The sequence below is a fragment of the Diabrotica undecimpunctata genome, chromosome 5 (genome assembly GCF_040954645.1).
Source record: "Diabrotica undecimpunctata isolate CICGRU chromosome 5, icDiaUnde3, whole genome shotgun sequence".
Lineage (NCBI taxonomy): Eukaryota > Metazoa > Arthropoda > Insecta > Coleoptera > Chrysomelidae > Diabrotica > Diabrotica undecimpunctata.
Genome location: NC_092807.1, coordinates 155102962 through 155128424, shown reverse-complemented (window position 1 = coordinate 155128424; position 25463 = coordinate 155102962). Strand labels below are relative to the sequence as shown.

General features: G+C 30.6%; 1 protein-coding gene across 1 annotated transcript in view; it reads left to right on the top strand.

Moving 5' to 3' along the window:
• The window catches only part of LOC140442521 (uncharacterized), a 132813-nt gene that overhangs the window by 75579 nt on the left and 31771 nt on the right, over positions 1 to 25463 (top strand). Inside the window, exon 2 of the mRNA XM_072533586.1 lies at positions 23165 to 23362. Within this exon, the coding sequence (XP_072389687.1) occupies positions 23165 to 23362 (198 nt within the window). The remainder of the gene's footprint in view (positions 1 to 23164; positions 23363 to 25463) is intronic.

Below are 25463 nucleotides of genomic sequence, written 5' to 3'. Positions count from 1 at the left end.
CGGGTTTAATTCACAATGATATGGTGGGGATCTAAGTACTGTCATTCCACGATTTTTGGCAATTTCATCAATTTCGTATTTTTTAAATTTTTCTTTATGAAGAGCACACAACGAATAAAGTTCCTTTCTTATAGATCCGGGATGGTACGTAATATTTTTTGAACTCAGCCAATTCTGCAAGTCTTTTTTTAACCCCTTGGTTGTGGGCAGTCCTTCTATAAGTCTGGAGTGATAACTTGCATTATCCATTACTATTACACAGTTCTTAGGAAGAAGATCTATCATTTGTTCGAACCATTCTTGAAAGACATCAGCGTTCATGTCTTCATGGTAGTCACCGGTACGAGTTGATTCAAAAGTTAATAAACCACCTTCAACAAAACCGTCTGAACTGCCAATGTGTACTATTATCAGCCTGCGTCCCTTTCCTGATGGGGGGTTTAAACCAGTAGATAAGTTATTTACAAAAACGTGCCTTTGACTTGTAACAGTTTCATCCTGCCAAAATTTATTTGGTGTATGACCCTCGTTGATCCATGTTTCATCAAGATAAAATATTTTTCTTTTTTGGTTTCTCATTTCCTTTATGGTTCTTAGAAAATGTCTTCTCCATATGACAATATCGCTTCTTTCTAATAAAATAGACTTTCTGGGATTCTTTTTCCAGCGGAAGCCTATTTCTTTTAAAAGTTTCCATAACGTACTTCGACTCATTTCTGGGTAATCCTTATCATGTCGAACTGAGACAAGAACTTTATCCAATGTTGGAAATTCTTGTCTAAAGAAGAATTCATGCACTTTCCGTCGAAGTCCTTCTTTAAAATGATATTCTATTTGAAATTTTGGTTTCCCTGGAGCATTACGTGGCATTTGAAAACTACCACATTTCTCTTCTTTATTAACTCTGTAAATCGTAGATTTTCCAACACCAAGTGTACTGTTAACAAACTCAACGGTCTCATTAACACTTTCACATAAACGTTTCTCTGTAAATGATTTAAAACAATTAAATATTAATGTTTTTTCATTAACTGTTACAGGACCAATTTTTCGGCGTTTACACGGCACCAAATTTTCCATAACACTAGTATACACAATAAACTGCACCTTGCAACTGAAGTATCTACTTTTAGTGAACTGTTAAGAATTTTGAATACGACACTTGGACCTTCCTATATACAAAATGGAAAAACCCACTATCACATTTTCTGTGGAATAAGTTTAGAAGGTAATTATCTAGTCAATTACTGTCGTAGATTCCTGGAATTAAAGAATTAAATGTTTGATTGTTGAAACCCTTACTTCGTGGAATGCACTCATTTCAGATAAAATAAAACGTTTTATTTTATCTAAAGAATTAAACTTTATTTTGCAAATAGGCAAAGAATTAAACTTTATTTTGCAAATAGATAAAATAAAACGTTTTATTTTATCTAAAGAATTAAACTTTATTTTGCAAATAGGTAGGTACTTATTAAACTTTTATTGGTTATATATAACCAATAAAATAAACATCTTACATTTCTTGCAAATTCATTAGTACCTGTTAACCTCCATCACTCCGACACTGGCAACCTTATTTAGGGATTAGTAACCCTCACAACTATTGTATTCTATTCTGCTCCAACCTTTATACCTGGTGGTCATACTCAATTTAAAATTGTTTTCCTATACACTTCTGTAAACTTGTTGACAAATATCTGTTTTTCATTGAGTCACCCGTATCAACAGTTTAGGGATTTGCATACATAATTTATTGTTTTATTACTCTCTCATACATAAAAATACACTATAATATTTCTGAATTTGTGTTAAATTTGACAATGTTGCTTTTTCTTTGCATTTTTCTATTCTCGTCTGCACGAGTGCCACAAAGTCGCATCAATAAAGAAGAGCAAGAATTTCTAATAATAAATCTACCATAGATACAATGTTTATTATCAGACAGATCGCCGACAAAACTAGTGATGATGATAAAGTTGCCTTTATGTGCTTTTTTGATCTTACACGAGCCTTTGGTAGGGCTTGGTATAACATTTTAACAAAAAACAATTAAAATTATTTGACAATTAAAAAACGGGAATAGCCTTTTCTTAAAAGCAAAGAGCTGTTTAGCAAAATAACTGTTATCACAGGAATAAGACAAGAGGATAGTCTCAGCCCAATGCTCTTTAACGTTCTTATCGTTGATATCATCAAAAAAATGAAAACCGCTTGAAGAGGTTATAGAATGGCCATACATAATTTAAAATACTTGTTACTCATATAAATTCGGCCCAGTATTGGACTACGTCGGTTTGATGTTTTTTGGAGAGCCATAAATCTTCGAGCTTACCCCGATAGGAACTATCTCTGCATGCAAGAAGATGTTCCATATTTTGTATTTCCCCACAGTCACAGTTTACATAATCTTGGTCTATTTTCCCTCGTCTTGCAATATTTGATTTTACTGGAGCGACCCCCATTCTTATCCCATTCATAGTTTTCGACGTTTTAAAGTCTAGAGATTGGCCGGTCCATTGACCTGCGAAAAGAGGAAAATATTTGGAAGGTTCATCTTGCATTGTCCCAAGGAAACTTTTTCTGGATTTTAGTTGCGCTCGTGTTGTTCGAGATGGGTATAGAGAATGCAACTCGTGCTTTTCGTGCGTTTTTTAGTTTTCTCTATAATTTTCCATTTCTCTATTACTCTGTTAATTATTCTGGCCGTATTTGAACCTTGTTTTTCTGACCATCGAGCTCATTTTTTATTTATTGACTCTGAGCATAAAGTTGTTGACACTAATGAAACATTTCAACGGTTTATTACTTCTTCTAGTTTACAGAAGGTTAAACTTGCGCTAGTTAGTACAAATATGGACTTTTTCTATCATATTAATAATGATCCTGATTTTTTGACAGTCTCTCTTACCGAAAATTATAACAATTTAATATTAAAGCACTTTCCATTAAAAAAGTACGACAAACTGCTAAGAAACACCCGTGCAATCGTTTAATAATGAATTAAGGTCTTACAGATCTAATCTTTCTCTTATTTAACACATTTCAGATGCTACTAAGGATCCCGATTTGTTCGAAGTATATAAACAACAAAAATTTGAATATAATCTAGGCAATTACAAATTGCTAAAAAGTCAGCTTACTGTAATTTTATTAATAATTCCAATAATAAACCTAGACATTGCTGGAAAATAGAAAATTTCGAAAGAAACAAAACAAGCTCCAGTTCGGGACAACCTGATCTACCTCCAGACGAAATAACTCGATTTTTTACTACAATTGCAGATTACATCTATTCCCATTATTAGTGTCAATGTCCTCTTCAATTATAGAAATTATCCTTCTCCGAGCAAGTCCTTTTTTTCGGCCCGTTGTATTTTAAATTTTCAAAGAAACTTACCCAATAGTTTTAACACCTTTCACTCACCTTATTAATTTAATTCTATCAACTGGAGTATTTCTAAAAGTACTAAAATACTCAAAAGTACTATCAATCTACAAAAAAGGTAATTCCTTAAAAACTGACAATTACAGGCCCATAAGCATTGTTTATACGTAGGTACTGTTCAGAGAATTAAATTTCAGGAAAATTAAAATATTAGAATATAATGTACGTGCTGCCATCTACTCAAAGAATTGTTAAACGTAAGTTTATTTGATTGTTACTCATTTTAACTGCGGCGTGAACATACCCTCTTAATATTTTTGTCTTATATAATCTGCAATAAGTATGAAATGTAATATAATATTATACTTTATTTTTGTAGTCTTACTTATTATTTCCTATTAATTATTTTATACAACAACTTACAGCGCTATCTACTTTATAAATACATAACTAGCCGCATATACTTCAGGGAAACTGTAAACTACCTCTGAATGGTTGTCTTGAGTATTCATTAAGATGGAAGAACTACAGGTTATTATGCCTCCATTTTATGTTGCTTTTAAATATTTTTTCTTTTATTTTTGATCGTTGAATAAATATCAGAATTCGGATATTTAAATATATATATTATACATCTGGGTATGAGAATATTTCTATTTAAATTTTTTAACTGTTTCCCTGAAGTGTATGTGACCAGTTAATGATTTATCGAATAGATGGCGCTATAAGTTCTTTCTCACAAAAAAAATTATTAGGAAATAACTATATTTTATTTTATATTTTATGTTTGATTTATATACTAAGATCCATTTAAAAACTATCGATCGATTTACACAAAACAAATATAATTACATTCAAGGAATAAGTTAAGTTTAAGGTATTTTAAACTAATTGGTAAAAATTTGGACTTATATTGATGACTACGAAAACTTTTAAAGTGTATATTTGATAAATAATATCTAAACGGGTCCTTTTTCAAGACATATATCAATGGTTTGTTAGATCTAGAAAGAAAGATAATTAAACATTTCAATAAAAATGGAGACAATGAATCTGACAAACAAATATCTTTGAACGTTAATTCACCAACTAATAAACAGATACTTCGATAGTTAAAACAAAAATATCAGTAATAATTGTAAGGTTAGAGACTTAAGATAGAAATAATGCATTGTACATGTACATTATGTATTTGAAAGTTATTATTTCCTAATAATTATTTTATGAAACAGAACTTCTACAGCCATCTATTTGAGAAATATATAATTGGTCATATACCTACACTTCATGGAAACTGTAAACTGTCTCTGAATGGTTGTGTTAAGAGTTTAGTTCTGTGGTTTAGGGAAAACTATGTATTATTTTCATCCATCTTATATTTTATTTTAAATATTTTTTATCTTTGTTTGATTTATTTATATACTAAGATCCATATAAAAACTATTCAAGAATTTACATAAAACAAATATAATTAGATTCAAGGTATAAGTTAAGTTGAAGGTATTTTCAACTATTTGTGCTGGGTTTTTAAAGAAAATAAAACTTGTCAAGATAGTCTGTGCTTGTATACAAAATATTAGACAAAAGTAAAAGTGCGTGAGTAGCAAAAACTTATAACAACAAAAAGAAGTTTGTCTGCATCTGACGGCGAAATCCGGTGTGGACAGACTTATCGCTTTGTGATATCTGATGAAAGTGTAGTTAAAAAAGGTATTTATTTATTTTTTTCGAATTATTTGCTTATCCTTTAAGTAGACGCAGCTTATCTAGGAGACTGGTGGGAGTCAGTGACAATCAATTCTAAAGCCAATCGGAGGCTTTCGATTTTCTCCGGCTCTGTACCTTCTTTTAATAGGTACATTAATCGACTCTGTACATACAAACTCTTATCAGAACACAAACTGAAAATTCCAGTTACAACAAGTGAGGATAACAAAGTTCTATGAAAAGCTTCTGAAAAAAATAAGATGGTGTTTCATACTTTTGTACTCCCTGAACAGAAATCCTTTTAGGGTTATTTTAAGAAATACGCACCACAGTGCTTAAATTCAGGAAAGTATGTTGATTAGAGGGAAAACAAGCAACCCAAAAATCTATTCTTTATCGATATGAAACGTCATGAAAGAAATAAAGCCATCTTTGGAATAACAAACTTACTTCATGCTGAAGTACGCTTCGAAGCACCTCATAAAAAAAATATAATACAGTTTAACTATTGCCAAAACTACAGTTACTTAAAACGTGTTCAATCCGGAGCGGTACACGGGTGGGTCGCTAACAGTTTGTCCGTAACAGCGGAGCGACCCACTGGTGGGTCGACAGGTCTTTAGCTCCTACAGACTATGCGGTCCGCCGGTGGGTCGCGAGAATCGTATAAGAAAAAAAAATAAATATGACGAAAATTTCTAATATATATTTATTTTAAAAATTGAAAGTTGTAATATTATACATCAATTTTCGAATTTCGAATTTTCGATCTGCTTGGAGTTTTCCATCACTTTGAAGAATTCGCTTGTAACACTGTCGGCATCTTCTTCGACTGGTTCTGACAGATCCAGGACCTCTAGTCAGTTTGTGTTTTTTCTGGAAGGTGTATTTGAAAGCCGAGTACTTTACATCATTGACCAATGCGTCGATGATACTTTCCCCAAATTTGAGGAGGGACTTTTTGTTTTATTATGGCAAAAATCTTTCTGTATTACCCATTAATTTACCATTATTGTACCAAAAAGTAATTCCATAACTAATTTTCGATACCACTTAACTGTTTTTCTCAATGTGCTCTAATAGGAACTTAGCTGGTCTTACGTATCTACACCCTTTTTGGCAGCATTATTTTTTTATTGGATCTCCAGCACGAGTATTTTTGCCTGCTTCAATGATTTAACCTTTATGATCCTTTACAGTTGTCATCATCAAAACTTGTCTTTTATCGGTCCATTTTATAATCTTTCACTTCGTATGTTTAACTACAAAAAGAAAACTACAAAATTTTACAACGCCATATTTTATTGTGCATACAATAATACAGGTATATACATATACACTTTGAACATACTTTTGGAAATATTTATTGGACAGAATTCAACAATAAATATCTTAAGAAATAAAAACTTTTAGTCGTTTAAACTAGAATTGAAAACCTAATAAATCGAAACACATTTTTTTTATATTATGCACCTCACTTCTTAGTACAAATTTTATTGCATTTATATTTTAAAATACAGGGTGAAATTAAAATAACTTGGTTTTTAGCTGTTCAAAACTGCCAGTTTGAAAATTTTTATAAAATTGGATATGAATTCTACAAAAATATTTATTTTATTATTAAACCACATCTTATTATATTATGTATATTTGATTTTCTGGACATTTGCAATAATGTATAAAAAAGCAGTTTTATCAATGTTTAATTTATTTTTATATCGAAAAAATATCTAAAACATAAAAACATTGGCGAAAATTTATAACTTATAGCTCTATATTTATTATTATTTTCTACTTTATGAAAATATTAAATATCCTTATTTACACTTGCCACACGGGTTGGACAAGTACCCCAGGGAAATAAGCAAAATTTAGCCGCATTCAGGACATCTCAATAGGTATCGGTTTTCGGTTAGTTAGATACCTATCTATAGTAACCAAACCTGTATATTTTCTGCAGAAATTTTAACACCGTTTTTTAATTATCAATAATTCAGTGAAAAAATGCAATTTTCTTTAAATTTTGGCTAACTATTAAATATATATTTATTTATAATTATAAAAAATTGTCTGTAAGAGATAGAAAAACGTTCATACTGGTGTATTCTAAACGTTTTTGAATTAATTCGTTGCTCTAAAAACAGTAAAATACCCTTTTAACCTAGCAACTGTGTTGTGGGCTGCAAATCACCTACGTCGTTCATTGGCCCTTGTTAAAACAGTGGCAACATCGCCAGATTCTTTTAGCGCCACAAGTATCTTCCCATAATATAACAGACCTTGTATTACATCATAAATTTCAGTATCTAAATAACATTTGAATAAGTGGTATAGCGTTCTTTGGACTTGTGGGTGATTTTGTCCCCACCACACAATTAAAGTTTATTATTTTTTAGTTTTTGGTAATCTTCACCCCACAACACCGGTTTATTTTTAACAGGTAAGTTCTTATACTACCACAATTTATTTTGACTTTTTTAACATAATTGAATTGGTAGGAATATTGAAAATTAATTAGATATTATTAATTTCAGATATATAGAAATACATGTAGTTAGCAGAGAGAACAAAAACCTCTTTTGATGCTTTGGCAGCATGAATTAACTTAATCAGAGTTAGGATCAGAACGCGAATCTGAAATTGATCATCATCATTGGCTTTTACAACTCTTCGTGAGTTTTTGCCGCGTTTACTATTGCCTTCCATTGATCTCGATCCTGTGCTATTATTTCCCATGGCCTTACTTCCATCTTCTCCAGGTCTTCCCTGACTGCGTCTTTCCACCTTTTTCTAGGCCTTCCTGTCGATCTTCTACCATCTGGTCTTTCCCAAAACACATTGCTAATCAGTCTGTCGTCATCACTCCGTACCACGTGTCCTGCCCATCGTAATCTATTGACTTTTATGTATCTTACGATGTTTCCTTTCCCGAAGAGAGTCTCTATTTCATTGTTGTATCTGCTCCTTCATTCATTTGTCACGCTGTCTCTGCAAGGACCATATATAATTCGCAGGATTTTGCGTTCCCATACTAATAGCTTATTGATTTCTTTCTTTCTCAATGTCCATGTTTCACTTCCATATGTCACTGCTGGTCGTATTATGGTTTTGTACATTTGGATTTTGGCACGCCTTGAGAGAAGCTTTGACCTCATTAGATGTTGAATGGCAAAGAATGATTTATTCCCCGCCAGTATTCGTATTTCAACCTCCCGTTCTCCTGTGTTTTCACTGGTAATTGTTGCTCCTAGGTATTTGAATTCTTTGACCACCTTAAAATTATGATCGTTTATGGTAATGTTTTGTCTTATTCGCTGTCGTTCCTTTTTTGATAAGACCATGTATTTAGTTTTTTCTTCGTTTATTTTCAGGCCTACGCTTAGTGTTGCTTCATCAAAGTTCGATACTATATCCTTAACTTCCAGTGTTGTCTGTGCTACTGCATCTACATCATCTGCAAATGCGAGAATAATCTTTGCTCCTCTGGCAGTTATGTCTGGTTTGACTCTGGTATAGATTTTTCGCATTGCATATTCCAATGCTAGGTTAAAAACTAATGGGGAAAGCGGGTCTCCCTGTCTGAGTCCGGTGCTTATGCCGAAAGCCTTTGAAGTTTTGCCTCCTATTTTAATTTGTGCAAAGGAATTGTTGACACACATTCGCGCAATCATGGTCAGCTTCTTTGGTACTCCTAACTCCATCATTGCACTCCACAGTTTTAAGCGATCTATGGAATCATATGCTTGTTTAAAATCTATGAAGATCTGGTGTACTTCTTTATTATATTCCCAAACCTTTTCTAGCATTTGTCTGATAGTAAATATTTGGTCGATTGTTGATCTTCCAGGCCTAAAGCCGCATTGGTAATCGCCAATAATTTCCTCTGTATATGGCAGTAATCGTTTTAGTACAACTGAAGCTAATATCTTATATGTAGTACCGATTAGTGAGATTCCCCTGTAGTTGCCACATGTATCTTTTCTGCCTTTTTTATGTATTGGCACGATAATACAGCCACTCCATTCTTTTGGCATTATTTCTTGTTCCCAGGCTTCTTTCATTAATTGGTGTATTTTAGTTCTAAGTTCATGCCCTCCTTTTTTAATCAGTTCTGCATCAATATTGTCTAGTCCCGGGGATTTGTCATTTTTTAGGCATTATTGTCATTTTAGGATTTATTGTTTCTATCGCCGTGATAATTTCTTCCAGGCTTGGCGGGGGTACTTCTATCTCGGCCATTTGGTACTCACAATTTGCTTTATTTCCATCCGCGTCTACCTGGACATTTAGAAGACTTTCATTCAAGTATTCAGCCCATCTTTCGATTATTTTATTTTCATCTGTAATCATTTGCTCATTTTTATCTTTCACAAAGTTCGGTGTTCTTATAATATATACACCTTTCTTATGTTGTCTTATTTCTTTGTAGAATTTTTTATTTTGCTTGCTTCTATGTTCACGTTCTACTTTTTCAATTTGTTGTTGTAAATGTTGTCTCTTTTTTCTCCTTACTGTTCTTCTGGCTAAGGCTCTCTCTCTATTGTATTGTTCACGCTTTTCATCCGTCGGGTTTGCTAGGTAGTCGATTCTTCTTTTGTTTGCTTCTTTTAAGGTATCCTCGCATTCTTCATCAAACCATTTATTTCTTTTTGCTTTTCTCTTCCGACCTATACACTTCTCTGCTGTTTCTGTAATGATCGTTTTAATTGAGTGCCATTTCTGGTCTATACTTTCTCTTGAATCTGAAATTGAAAGTCAGCAAGTTAGCCTTCGTCCCAGTAAGGATATTTTATAAAACCAACTTCAATCAGTGGAAAATTGTCAATCTGGGACTTCTAATCAGGAAAGTCAATAATGGCCGGAAGAATCTTCTCAAATCAAAAATACGTTTAAAGATGAAAGAGTAAGGAAATCAAAGTTTTTTATTGGACGGGATGAGAAAAAAAAATGGACAAAGAGCTGTCCCAATAAATCGATTAGAACACAACAAGAAAATTTAATTACTCTACTTCCCGGTGTTCGAAATAATGCAAAACATTGCAAGTTGCCATTTCTTGCTGTTAATTAGTCACGAATAATATACTTAGGCACTAATAAATAAATAAGTTTATTTTCTCAGAATTGTAATAACCAACATTAATATATTACCAAGCCTACGGATGCAGAAGAAATTCGTGCAGTTTTCGGATCTATCAGTCATTTATAAAGCAAATAGGATAAATCTGGAGGATCTTTGGGCTACAGATAAACAATAATTGACATTTTCAAGCTAACAACGTCCCTGCAAAGATTTATATTACTTTCAAAGTGCCTACGATTCGATAATATCGAAAATAGAGAAGAACGAAAAAGAGTAGATCTGACAACTTTACCAGCTGTTTTTGATCGATTTAACGAAAAATAAAATATTGCTGTAGCTTCTTCACTTCATCATGATACATAGTTTGACCACAAATAAAATAAACCTGAGAATACAGACTTTTATAAACAGACAAAATGTGGCGTGGATCATCATCATCATCATTTAACCCGGATCTATCGACTGCTGGATATAGATCTCGCTCAGTCTTTTCCATGTATTTCTGTTTTGTGCTGTTTGCATCCATTGTGGCGTGGATATGGATGACGAAATATCTGCGTTAAATAATGTTTCTCGTAATAGCAAGGGATGGCCTCTAACAATTTTTTTTACTGCTTAATAATGCAGAATTAAATAGGTATGTTAATTATCAACATAACAATAAAACTAAAAAATCAAATAATGATAATGGGGTGATAATGGGTTAGAAAATCTGACCACACAGTCGTCGAGTTGAAGGATTTTCTATATCCTTCTTCTTCTTCGTTTTATATAGACATGACTGTCTGTTTTTCAATATGCCTCCAGTTAGTTGTCGTTCCATAGTTTTCGTGGTCTTCCTACTAATCGTCTTCCTATTGAAGAACTGTCTCTTGCCGTCTTTACTACTCTATTTGTTGTTATTCAGCTTATGTGATCGTTTCATTTTACTCTTCTATTTCTTACCCAGTTCTTGATGTTCTCCACCTTGCATCTACATCGTATATATGTACTTCTAGCTCTGTCCCATAGTGTCTTACCATCAATTTTTTTAGATGTTTTCACCTCTGCTTTTACTAACATCCTTTTTATCCTCTCTGTATCAGGTCTTGTTTCTGCCGAGGATGTCATTATTGGTCTGATGACTGTTTTGTAAATTCTGCCTTTCGTTTCTTTCCCGATATTTTTATTTCTCTATATTGTTTTATTTAGACAGCCTGCAGCTCTGTTTGCTCTATTTACTTGATCTTCCACTTCAGTTTTAAGCTTTCCGTAGCTAGATAATATGATGCCTAGATATTTAGACTCCATCATTTGTTCTATTATCTGACCTTCCAGCTCCAATTTACCTCTTAGTAAATTTTCTGTTGTAACCAGGCATTTTGTCTTTCTTGAAGATATTAACATGTTAATTTTTTTGGCGGTTATATTAAATGGTGCAGCATACGTTGTAAATCATCTTCACTATGAGAGAGTAGTATTGCGTCGTCTGCATAGCAGATTATATTAAGTTGTTTTTCTCCCATTTGGTATCCTTTTTTAGTTCTTACTTTTTTTATTATTTCATCCATAATCAGGTTGAACAACAGAGGACTTAAGGAATCTTCCTGTATTATTTCATTGCCAGCTTTAATAGGGTTGGTTAGTTCTCGTTCTACTTTTACTTTTATTGTGTTATTTTGGTAGATATTTCTGATCGTATTGATTATTCCTAGAGGTATCTCTTTTGCGTACAGTAAGTGGATAACATCTTTTAATTTGACCCTCTCAAATGCCTTCGTAAGGTCCACGAAACACTTATATGCCGGTTTGTTGTATTTTAATGATTTCTCTCGCACTTGCCTCATTATAAATATAGAGCCAGTGCATGACCTTCCCGACCTAAAACCTTGTTGTTCTTCTGCTTGTGTCTTAATTTCATTCAGTTTATTTGTTGTCAGTTTGGTTATAGATTTTAGTGTTGTGTTTAGTAAATTAATTTTTCTGTAATTTTCCGGGTTCGATTTGTCTACCTTCTTGAGATATTAGGATGCTTGATCTCCATTCTTGAGAAATTATGTTTTGTTCTATTATGTTTTGGATTAATTTTAATTGTTGTTTGGTCAGATCTGTCCTCTGATCTATTCGGTATTCTGTCTTCTCTTGATGATTTCTATTTTTTAATTTCCTTAATGCTTCCTTTACCTTTTCCTCCTTAATATTTATTTCTTCGTTTGTCGTCACCTTTGGTGTTGGTGATTCATTATCCTCACATTTAGCAAAAATGAATTCAAAGTAGTCTACCCCTGTTTCCTTCTGTATGTGTTTTTATATCCTAACAGATGAAATGTTCATTTTTAGGTATAAATGTATACATTATCAGTGGCAGGCGAAAGTGAAAAAAAAACACATTGTCATTTTTCGAAATAAGATAATAATATTTAAAAAACACGTCACAACTTCTGTACAAAACGAATAGGTTTGCTTGCTATAGGAATATATTATCTTAAAAACTCCTCAGAAAGCTGGCTACTGTGAGGTCCTGAGAAAAACTTATCATCATCCTTATTTATCGTTAATTATGCAAATTACAGATATATTGGCACGTATAAACAGTTATGACTTTATAAATGGTAACTTAACAAATGCCCAGAAATCCTTTGGGTTTATATTACAAGTAAATACGTCTTTACTGGAAGTTCTGAAAAAACCACTTACGCTATTTCCGTTTAAAACGATAAATATAATTTACTTTATACTTACTGTACCTAATGTTTCACCCCGTTGTTCTAAAGATTGTCTACTACCTTGATTTATTTCGCAAATTTCTAGAAAAAAAATACAACTGCAATAAAAATCTCATGAACACACTGTGTGTATGACATAGTCATAAGATTTTAAATATAAATTCAAAAGAAAATATAAAAAAGTTTGAGCTACAAACACTTATTGACATTTTATTAAAGATTTAAATTTTTTATTATTACTGATATAGAATGAGCACATTTGAATACTGAGACTTAAGGATCATGTACAGTTTCTGACACCACTACTAAATGAATCTATAAATTTTGGTACAATTAAAAAATAGTAAATCAATAAATGTATTCTTTAAATGTCTTGCACAAACGGGTTCTAACAGATGTAATTTCAATTTTTTCGTATAATACCCAAATAAGAAAGGAGAGCTTGGCAACAAGGCCAAAACAGATTGTCTCACCGCTGACAGGAAAAAGCGTTGCTCTAGCCTGATTTATCAAAAATTACTGAGCATCCCAATGTCAGAGACAAAGTGGATTTGGACAGCCTGTATATACAGTACCATACAAATGACTTTTCTCCAACCAATATATTTGTTAGATTGATACATTTTAATAAGTATTCTCAAAAAAGTTTTATAAATGGACTTTAGCTTTTATGTTTTTACGCCTAACTGGATGTTTTCAGCTAGAATAGCTCATTATGTGATTTCATTACTTAGAACTTTTTGAATTGTATTAAAAAAAAAAATTTATTGAATTTTGAATTACTGAAAAAATTCATGAAAGCGTATTTTGGTAATAGACAACTGCCTGATTTTTTTCAGATTTTTAGCTTGAAAATTGAGCCCAGGAAAAATATTTGAAATTTTCATTGATTTTTAGGTTATGTCGAAAATTTTTGGCCAACTTTAAAACAATGGTTTTTTATGGGTTTTCCCGTTCTTTCGAATTGCATAGGTATTATTATCATTTTGAACGTGAAAAATGCCTAAAAATCAAAAAAACTGCTTTTTGCATTTTTCCTGAAGTTTTTGACTCATAAACTCAACAACATACACCTAGATTAATGATAATTCATATTTGTATATGTAATCTTACCTATACGTGTATACTTGTACTCTTACCTTTAAATTTACGAAAGTGGTATAGCACGACTACCACTGAACTGTTCCGCGCTGCAATAAATAAAGATAGCCGTGATGATCGCCAACATCCGGAACGGATAGGCACTTTAAGAAGAAGAAGGATCTTACCTTTATAATCGAAATAAACTATTAAAACTATTTTTTTTTTTCTACAGTATGGTCCAAAAACCGAAAAACCCCGTTTTTTCGGCGTTGTTTTTAAGCTTTCCCAATATAAACTCTAAATTCAGTATCTAATTAAATGGTAATTTACATTTTTAAATGTATCTTTCCCTCTACAATTAAAATCAGCTATTTAAAGCATTAGTTTTATCTCACAACATTCTTAAAAACCGAAAAACCTCGTTTTCTCCATGTTTTTACTACATAACCTTAAAATACTCTGAAAATGAATAGTGAATTAGAACGCACTTCTTCACTCAAAAGTTGTGGAATTTTAAGCTAGCGAATATAACTATATATGTGATATTATATCACAATATACATGCATTTATACACAGACGCATATCTATACAGTTCCATGATTTTTGAGATCCTTGTTATATACATTCATAAGCTCGTACCACGCTCGTCCATGCCTTACTCTTCCGCTCAGATACAAGAGCGTTATACCCATGCTTATATCCTTATTTTTTTATTTTATATTTTATATTTACTTAACTGTTTTGACCTTCATGTCTTATCCCTACATCCCGCATATCCAGGGAGCCTGATTGAAATATAAAACATGGCGTTGATAGTTGCGCCGTACGGTAGTTGATGTTGATATTACGTGGCGCAACTACCAAATTTATAAATGTTACATTGAGTATAAGCCAGAATCTATTGGCTACAATGCAATTATTTTACGTCACTCGTGCGGTTGTGCTAATGGATTGAGAACTCTTGGATCCTGCTCACATGTTGCTGCTATTATTTATTATACAAATCGGACATTATTGGACCAGCTAAATTTCTTTCAGAAATATTTGGTGAAACGGAGATTGATCCAGTAATCGACGAAGATAGTGAGGAAGATTAATAAAATGTAATTATTCTGTCATTCAATGTAACTAGATTAAAAATAGAATAATATAGTAAATATGTAAATTTTCTTTACCTCTAAAAAAATATTTTGTTTTCCTGCGTACGATCAGCTGTAAAAATTGATTAAAAGATATCGAAAATATGGTTTATTTTTTAGAGTCTTTTGAGGTTATGTAGTAAAAACATGGAGAAAATGGGGTTTTTCGGTTTTTGAGAATGTTGTGAGATAAAACTAATACTTTGAATAGCTGATTTTGATTGTAGAGGGAAAGATACATGTGAAAATGTAAATTACCATTCATTTAGACACTGAATTTAGAGGTTACATAGCGAAAGCTTAAACACAACGCCGAAAAAACGAGGTTTTTTCGGTTTTTGGAGCATGCTGTAGGAAAAAAATAATAGTTTTAATAGCTTATTTCGATTGTAAAGGTAAAAATACATATAAAAATATGAATTATAATTTAGGTGTATGTTGTTGAGGTTATGAGTCAAAAACTTCAGAAAAATGTCAAAAAAGCAGTGTTTTCGATTTTTAGGCATTTTCCACGTTGAAAATGATAAAAATATCTACGCTATTTGAAAGAACGGGAAAAATCCCATAAAAAAACGTTGTTTTAAAGTTGTCCAAAAAATTCCGACCTAACCTAAAATATCACTGAAAATTTTAAATATTTTTCCTGGGCTCAATTTTCAAGCTAAATATCTGAAAAAAATCAGGTAGTTTTGTATTATTAAAATACGTTTTCATGAATTTTTCAGATTTTTTGCAGCAATACAGCGTCTGAAATAAATCTTTTTTTAAAAAATACTTTTTTTCCTATAGCGAACCCCCAGAGGTACCTTCGAACTTGAAAATTTAACTGAGTGAGTTTTTAATTATGTCCTTTTGAATGGCCAGACCCAAAACTAAATCGAGCATGGTGCAATTTTGACCATCTTAACCCGCTATAGCCTTTATTTATATTGTTTTCTAATTATTATTAAAATTAACTATAATATATGCACCACTATTAATTATATGTTTCCATTGATAGTATGCATAATTGCATACTGTTTGCATAAATATTCAAAAGAAATGCATATTGTTGGGTAAATTAGTGCATATTTCTCACATTTTTTTGCATATTTTCCTAAATCTAGATATAACAAAGTACTAATAAACGTGGTTGCATTAAAAATTGTAAAAACGTAGTAAAATTTATCAGCTCAGTTAAGTATGAAACTTTTTCTACATTTTTCACAACGATAATTTTTTGCAATATTAAATCGTAAGATAAAAAAAGATGATGGTTTATTCCGCAAAATTTATAGAATCAGAGGTGGTATCAGAATCTTGTTGACCTTTTTAAATCAAAGCGGTTGCAAGCAAAATTTGAGAATAAAATGATTTTGGATTTTTGGCCCTAATGTATATTTTTTCATTGAATAAGAAATGTTGGTTGATAAATTGATCAGAATTCCTAAAGCTAGATTATGGTATTCTAATTGTAACAGGTCACAGCCGCATTGATTCATTTTACGTGACTTTAATTTAATTCTGAATTTCAGGTACAGATAGGCAACGATTTTATAAGTGGCAAAAACACATATTTAGCAAGGATCTTATCTTACAACTGCAAAGAAATGTTCATCTGACTATAATATTGATACAGCTGATATACTGAAAATTAATATCTTATATTCGTACCTATAGAAGCATTAAGATACACGTCATAAAGAACAGTTTCAAATTTTTATATAAATAAAATTAAAAAAGAAATTCAGTCAATCACATTTTTATTATTTTAAATTTTAAATATCAATTTTGTTATTGACTATCTTCAGTCAATCACAAAATTTCACAGTCACAGTAAAGCAAATATTAATTTCGCAAAACATAAATATTTAATTAGGTATTTTAAAAATTATATCTAAATGAAAAAATTCGCCATTAAATTGTGAGAATACTAGCAATCAATGAAATAAGCGACCTTATAACTAACTTTGCATTAATATTCAAAATACCGAAACAGAAAGAAATAAAAGAAAAGAAAACAAGAATAAAATTAACATTAACCTAAACTAAAAATAAGTTTTCTAGTTCAGGGAAATAAGCTTTTTTCTGTGACACTGATCTGGCCATTCAAACGACAGTTGTTTAGAGTAGTATGGACCTCTGTAACAATAACCTATATCTTTCGTGCAGTGGATTTTTTGGAATTAATTAATTATTAACAAATACGGTAAATTTTCGATTTATTCCTTTATCAGTAAAAGGAAGTTGTGGGTCTTACCTTGTCTGCTTAAACATTTTATTCGTTTTTAAAAACCACAGACATGTAATATTGGCATAATTACTGTAATTTATATAATTTATATCACCTGTCTTTGTTTTACCTTTATTAGACAACACCCTAATATGGGTTTATTATTTTCAGCATTAATTTAACTTTGTATCGTGACCTGAAGGTGCTTTGCATATTGTAGAAAGCGAAACCGGTCGTCTGATTAGTTAAATTAAATTGATTGTAAGTAAGTCTAATTTATTATTTCTCTTACCTTTTGAAATGGACTCACACAAGCAACACATTCATGATTTAAAAAGGAAGTATTTTTAATACAATTGAGACTAAGAAACTTCAAATATAGCCTTCAAAATAGCTTTCTATTAAATATTTCTATAATTATTCGTTACTTAGAAAGCCAAAAATTTCGGCATTTTATAAATATTAATAACTTTTTAAATATTAACTTTTAAATATTTTAAATTTATATAATTTGTTTATCTCAAATTAAACTTTTTTGTAATATGTTGGAAAATTATGCATTTAGAGTAATTACATCGACCGGTTCCAAAAGAAGAAAATTTATTCTATTCTATTCTAAGAAAAAGATAAAAAACAATTTTAAGCATTGCAAAATACTTTTGCAAAAACATGTCGACATTTTTGATATTTATAATGCCTGCCATTTTTCACAAATTTAAAAGAAAAAGAAAGTTGTCCAAGTAGAATTTGGGACGAAGTTAGTTATTTTTTTTTTAATTAGTAGCACATTTGTTTATAATAATTAAGAGATCTTAGTTTCAATTGAAACAACACACTTTAATGTTTCATTGTGCGAAATTCGAAAAATATTGTCTTTTAATGGAACCCTTTACAAAGCTTCAAAATGTGGTCTTCAAAATCGACCGGCTTTGAAACTCGGGGGAACAGTGAAGGGGGAAGGTGCTGTTAAAGATGTTTCAAGACCTCGTGGACCTCGTAAATACGCATGACCGAAAAAATAAATGTACACTAAAAACATTTACCATTTTAATTTCATAGGAAATTAGGCGACAGGGTAGGATTTGCACGTGCTCATGATGTCGAGTATTTCCAATATACATGACTTATTATGCTTCTCTAATTTTAAACCTTCCAGTTAGTCATCGCATTTTTATTTTATCTCACATTGAAAGATGTAATAAAAATTTACGACTTCTCGTCTTCACTACCGATAAGAATTGCTGTGTAAAAATATAAAATATTTACATTGCACTAATTCGGATTATAGATTAACCTTTTAAGACCTGATAAAAATCTATAGGACAAATAAATAAATAACAAATCAATGTATAATAGAAAAATAATAGGATTTTAGTTCTAAACTCAGCAAAATATGTTTATACGAGACGAAAACCTGGAATTCCTTGGGAAAAATATTCACATGAGATTTTTTTTATAATCACCTTCATAAAATACCGTAAAATATTGTTCAAGAGGTCGCTTATACAAAAAGTAGTCCTAATTTATTAAACAGTTTTGAATAAATCCATTTTTAGGTTGTGATAAGGGCCTCAAACAACTAAAAACATTGTTTTTAAATTAAATAAGCTCAAACTAAAGTATCAGAAACTGATGGAACAAGGTTTGGTAAATTCAAAAATAATTGTGTTTTTGAGCCTTCAATCATCTTTTTTTTTTTTTCAGTTTTAAATTGTTTTAAATTGATCAACTTTGGAGAAAAATTACAATTAAACTTTTTTTAATCAGAATGATCCAAAAAATAAAATATTAAAAATGATTGTTCACAAAAAAAATAAAAAATAAAAATATTAAAGCTATTTCACTAACGCACGTCTCGCACGATAACGCACTGAAGAGAACTGCATGTTTTTAGCAATGCCTGATAAATTATCGTTTCGTTCGTAGATCGACGTCACTAAATGATTACGCCAGGTCCACTACATTATGAATTATCCCTAACTGTATCTCTGATTCTAGTTTATGGATTTAGATGTTTCTTTTTTTTAATTTGTACGAACTTTTTGCCTACATTACTAATATATGATATTAAAATAATTAAATTGTTAAATAAATGATCTAATTTGTTTAAATTGTTGTTATTTTCTTTTATCAATATTTATTTAACAATAATTTTTAAACAAATTATAAAAAAATGTCTTTTTCCTTCAAAATTTCTGTTTTAAATAATTTGAGTACATCTAAGACGAAAGTTATTTTTGTGTTTTTTTCGAAAAATATTTACTTTAATCGCAAAATTCAAATAAACAATTAAAAATACTAAAAAAAGGCCGATTTTAATATTTTTCGAGGCTATTTTTCAATAGGTTGCACAACGAATTTAAAAAAACAAAAAAAAAATGAGCTAAAAGCTTAATTCCATTAGTTTCAAAATGCGCCAGTCCGTTTTGATTTTATATCACATGTTAATTTAAAATATTCATAAACAAATTGATATGCCGTTGTGTTTCAGGATATATAGATCCGAAGTTTACCATGGAGAGCTGTTTATTTAAACACTTTTTTAACAAACAAAAACAACCATTTTTATTCTAAACAAATTTATTCTTATGTTTATAATAAGCAGGTTCCGTTGTAAAAAAGTAACTCTCGTCTTAAAATAACTCAAATAATTTTAAAGTAAAAACATTTTTTTATAATTTTACTTATAATACATTATAATAAACGAAGTTTTAATATAAGAATAAATGATTCCATTAAACGACAATCTTTTTGGAATTTTGCACATTAAAACTTTCAAGTATGTCCTTTTAAATGACGCTAATAGTATCTCTTAATCATTATAAATATATCTGCTATAAATTAAAAAAAAAGGCTAACTTTGTCCCAAATTATCCTTTACAATTTTTTTTCTTTTAAATTTGTGAAAAAAATATCAACTTTTTATGTATGAAATAATAATTTTCTTGTAAGCAATGGTTAAAAAGTTATTCTAATTGTTTATAAGTCAAATATAAATAAACATAAATCGATATGTTTTTGCAAAATGATTTTGCAATATTTTAAATTGTTTTGCTTCATCTTTTTTAAATGATGTTAGTAAAATATATCTTTGTCTTTCAGGATCTGCCCGAATAATTACTATAACTGCATAATCTTTTGATACTTGCGAAAAAATTTAATTTTGGAAAAACAAATAATTAACTTATAAAATATTTAACCTGTCTTTTTAACATTGTAATCATATTTTGAGCACTAAAGAACCAGCATTCCGTGTAATGTGAAGATTATATGTTTATATTTTACAAAGTTATTATCATTTATAAAAAAAACACAATTTTTGACTTATTTTGCATCTTTCTCAGCACCAAATAAGGATAAAAACACCGAAAAACTGGCATTTTGGAGTTTTTATATGTATTATATGTTTCTTAGTCTTAAATTTGTTTGAACTGCTGTACTTTTTGCTGATAGACCAAATAAAGCAAAAATCTACCGTTTTTTGACATAAATGTTTTAATCACTAATTACCTTCAAAAAATTGTCTGGAGGAAACATATATATTTTTGTTACAAAGGTTCATACTCAAAACAACCGTCGTTTACCTGACTGGTTCTGTGCAACAAACAGGATACTTTTTTTGCTGATTTCGTTGGCCTATTTTCCATGCGTCTTCAGAAACTTCTATTTTATGCCAATTATGTAAGTTCCATTCTACATATTATTTTGTGCCCAGATCTCAGCGATCTACAAGACCTGTTATTTATTTACGGGGACTCCATCCGAGCAGTTTTTAAGTCCAATACTCATCTAGCATCGTTGATCCGTATTCAATGGCCGGTAATTTTTTATTTTTTCCTGAATGTATTTATATAATAAATATTTTCTCCCGCTGTTCTAAATTTTTAAGTTTTTTACTTGGTCTTTAAGTTACCTTTTAATATGTTTGTTTTTGTTTTCTACTGTGATATCCTTTTTTATACGCATTGACTATAGTGATAGTATGTTTAGACTTATAGGTTATAACTGGAAATACGCCTGGGTTGTATAATTTTCTTTAAATACTTACTGGAGTCTTACCTTTAAAGATGTCCTCCAACTTTCCGTATATTTTCAACTTAATTAAATTTTTATTTAAATATCTTAGGTCTAATTGCCTCTAGTGGTTTTTAGGTATTGATGTAGATGATTCTGTTTTGTAACTTCTTCTGTCTTTTGCGCTGTTGTAATTTACTTTTATTTTTTCTTAACTGGTAACCTTAAATTGGGTGTTTTTTGCAATATTAATAGACTAGGTGCTGTTAAACTGTGTCGAAAAATTCATTGCAAGACTATTTGAAAGTTAAGAAAATGTAGGCGAGCTAGAAATACAAAGATATTAGTGACAATATTTAATTTACTAATACAATTACTGCAATTTTTTTTACTGTTAAAGCGTAAAGAAATAGAAATTTATTTTCCATAATAAAATTGTATGTAATATAATTATAGTCAAATGAAAATTCATGTAGTTGTAGATAAGATATAAGGAAAGATAAGTAGCAGGTCATTTTCCAGTATATTTTTCATATAAACATTTATATTATTGCAAACTACACGTCCCCATTCTAATTCAACGCGATGGCGATGTAGGGGTTAAATTATTTATTTGGCAAAAATCTAACCATAAAACTTGAAACACTTAAAAAAATGTCAATTGACAACTATTATGAAAATATAATAATTGTCAAGTTTATCATATTATATGCATTTGGTTTTTAGCCTATTTACAAATATACAAGCTTAACTAAATATGTCACGTGACACTTTCTTAAACTTGGCACGTCAGTTTGGTTTGTCCGTTGGAATTATATTATGCTAGCGTAATTCTGGAAAAATTTCTTAGATTTGCAATTTCTCTATACACTTATTTAAAACTAAAAAAATAAGAGAATTACAGAATTATCGAATCTATTAATACATAGATCCTCCCAGGGATGTTTTATGTTTTGCATACTGGCTCAAACAGAATCTTAAACATTTTTTATTTTTGTTACCTGAAAAAAAAGCACATAATTTTTTTGGTACCTATTTAACCTTCCCTCTGGCGCAGCTGTTCAAATTAATACAACACAAATGTTTTGTGCTAGTAGCCAGTATGTGTGTCTCGTAAAGAGTCGGGAATGATTGTCACCAGTAGCTTCCTATATCTCATTCTACATAACGTGATCGATTAGTAGTTCATTTTCTTTGCTACAATGGAGATGTTTGAATATTGTTTATTTTGATATACCGCGCCAATTATTGTATGTGTGTGTGTGTTTGGTGAGTTGGCTTGGAAACTAGTACTTTAGCCACAGAATTGTAATGTAAGATATTAGTTTTTAAATAATGTAACCAACTTTAAATAAAAAGTTACATATTAGTTCGTATACTTCTCTACTATCTAAGGAGAGTAAATGGGTGATGTTTATGGGAGTCTGAATTTTAAGTTCTGATAGTTTTGAATACAGCTGATCTGTTTCATACCTATGTTTATCGCACTTAAAAAGAATATGGTTGATGTCACATTGTGATATATTATCGCATGAGCATACCCCAGAAGGGATAATATTTAACTTAGCCAAGTGAGCTGGGACAAAATTAATTTTGTAAATTTATGGAATTTATTAGTTCGGTAGGTACTATTTCTTTATACTACAACTGCCTTTTCTTTTTTTATTTAAAAACACATAATTATATTTACACTTACTTCATCATCAAACATCAAACTGATTTACTGCGCCTGGTTGGAAATTTTTTTTGTAAGTTAACAAATTTTTTTGCTTTAGGTCAAAAATACGCTTATCACGACAAGTTATAGTAAAAATATAACTTGGAGGCTCCTAAAGTTGTTAGAGAACAACAAAGATTGGTGTTTGACGACGACGAAGGTGATACACAGGACGATTTTGATGATGATGGTACATATGTAGAATATGAAGTCAAACCTCGTCACGGCGGTTCAGATACCAAGCAAGAAGCTAGTTATAATGATGGTTACAATGGATCCAATGCAGATGATAACAACTTTTTTTTAAGAAAGAAAAGTAAAGAAAAGAAGCTCTTAGAAAAAATAAAATAGAATAAAAATCCCTTATCACAAAGAGTTTGTTCAAAACCACAGAATCTTGTTCGCCAATTACAAGGTATAATAGGTGCTGCAAGAATGGCAAAAACTTCTTGGCAAGACAAAATTGCAGTAATTCATGCCATTTTAGAATTCTTACAACAGTAGGAAATGTTAACAAGTACTCCAATAATAGGTGAGTTACGACGTAAAAACCTTTTTCACGTTGGCACGTTGAAAAAAAAAAGTCGAAATTCCACCAGAATCCCTTAAAAATAAGACGGAATCTATCAATAGTGGCTTATTTGTTTTCAAAAATGGGTGCACTTTCGTTTCTTACGTTCTCAGAAAAGAAAAATTTCTAATTTTGGCTTTAAGTCTTCATGAAGATGTAATAAGAAGCCATCTATGGTCATCTTTTACAATCGCAGTAGTTGAGTTGACACAACGCATAAATTGTGTGCCTTATATAACGTAGCTAGAAATGTTCGTACTTGGCCCATGGTGATATTTTTCGTTCTGCTTAATAGGGTGAAATCAAGGCTGAGGTTATATATTTTGGCAATTATCAAAATTATATTCGAAGAAAAAAATTTTTGAAAAATTTGTCTCATGCACTAATTTTACCTCATATTAGAAGAAGTTCGGAAACGTCAGGAATTCATATCGGCCTGCAACAACGTCTAAAATAATTTGTCCCATTAGAAAAAAAAAGAACAAAAAACAGAAAATGAACATGCTGGAAAACGAAAGAGATGTCATACATGCATTGGATAAAGACGTTTGAATAAATATAACTGCAAAAAATGTAAGAAACCCATTTGTCTGATTTACATAGACAGCTTTTGCAATATTTGCAGTCAGATATTTATAAAAATACCACAAGATGAGATAAAAGAGGGAAGGGTATAATACAAAACTTTATGCTTGTTTACGAGTACTACTTCAGATTTTAGACAAAGTTAGTTAGAGACCTTTTGCGTTAATGATTTGTATTGGAATGTATTTTTAAGCTTGTTATGTACTTACATACATAAATGACATGTATTAAAGGCACAGTATTAAAATAAGTTGTTCTTGTTTACAATAAGAGGCGTAAACAGCCGCGTAATTTGATACACCCATTTCTTTTGGTTTGAAGACCGCGCCCGACGGAAGGTTAATAAAATTTTAATGCTCATGACTTAAAAGTGTTATTTTATATTTTAGGAACATAAAGAAAGAGGAGATTAATAAAAAAAGATTGACGTGTTTAGATTTTTATAAGGGGAACGAATGGTGGAATGATATCTAAGATGGTGAATTAAAAATTTGAACACCTTGTACGATAGTAAATACCTATTGTATGTAGATCATAGGGAATATAAAACTAACCTAGGGCAGTAGAGTAGTGAAAAGACACTATTAAAGGCAAATATCTCAACGGCAGCAAAAATCTACACATATAATTTGATCAATAGTACTTACTGTTTGCATATTTTGTATTATACACCATTATAATCATATCAGAAGAAGGAAAAAACAATAGAGAACTAGTAGAAAAATATCAAATGAAAATTCTTTAGAGGTGTAAGGTTAGCGATAGAATAATGGAAGAGATAAACTTAGCATGATGAAAATAGATGGCCAATTTTAAAGAACTTGGAAAACGAGAGCATCTGAAGTATATAATTGATAATGGAAATCGAAGACTGGAGAAAGAGCATATAAAGGTGCGAATAAAGTCAAAAAAACTAACAAAGAACTAGAATACTTCTCCCTATATTGTAAGATTATAAAGTGAAAAGTTTGTTTTTCAGGAACAATTTTATACAAAAAATAAAATTTTAACTTTTCTAAACAAATACTAAAGAAAAAATAAATTTTTGTATGAAAACAAAAAACACAAAGGACCATCTAAATGGAAAACTGGGAAAAACTGAACAACTTATCTTACTTAATATTTTCATATGACAAAAAGATTCTATTTAATCGATGGGAAAATCCTAAAAATCTATCCAAGAAAGCAGTTCTCATACTTATTATTATCTACAATAGAATGCTGCAGATAAGCCATTTTTCAATCCAGTAAAAATATGCTC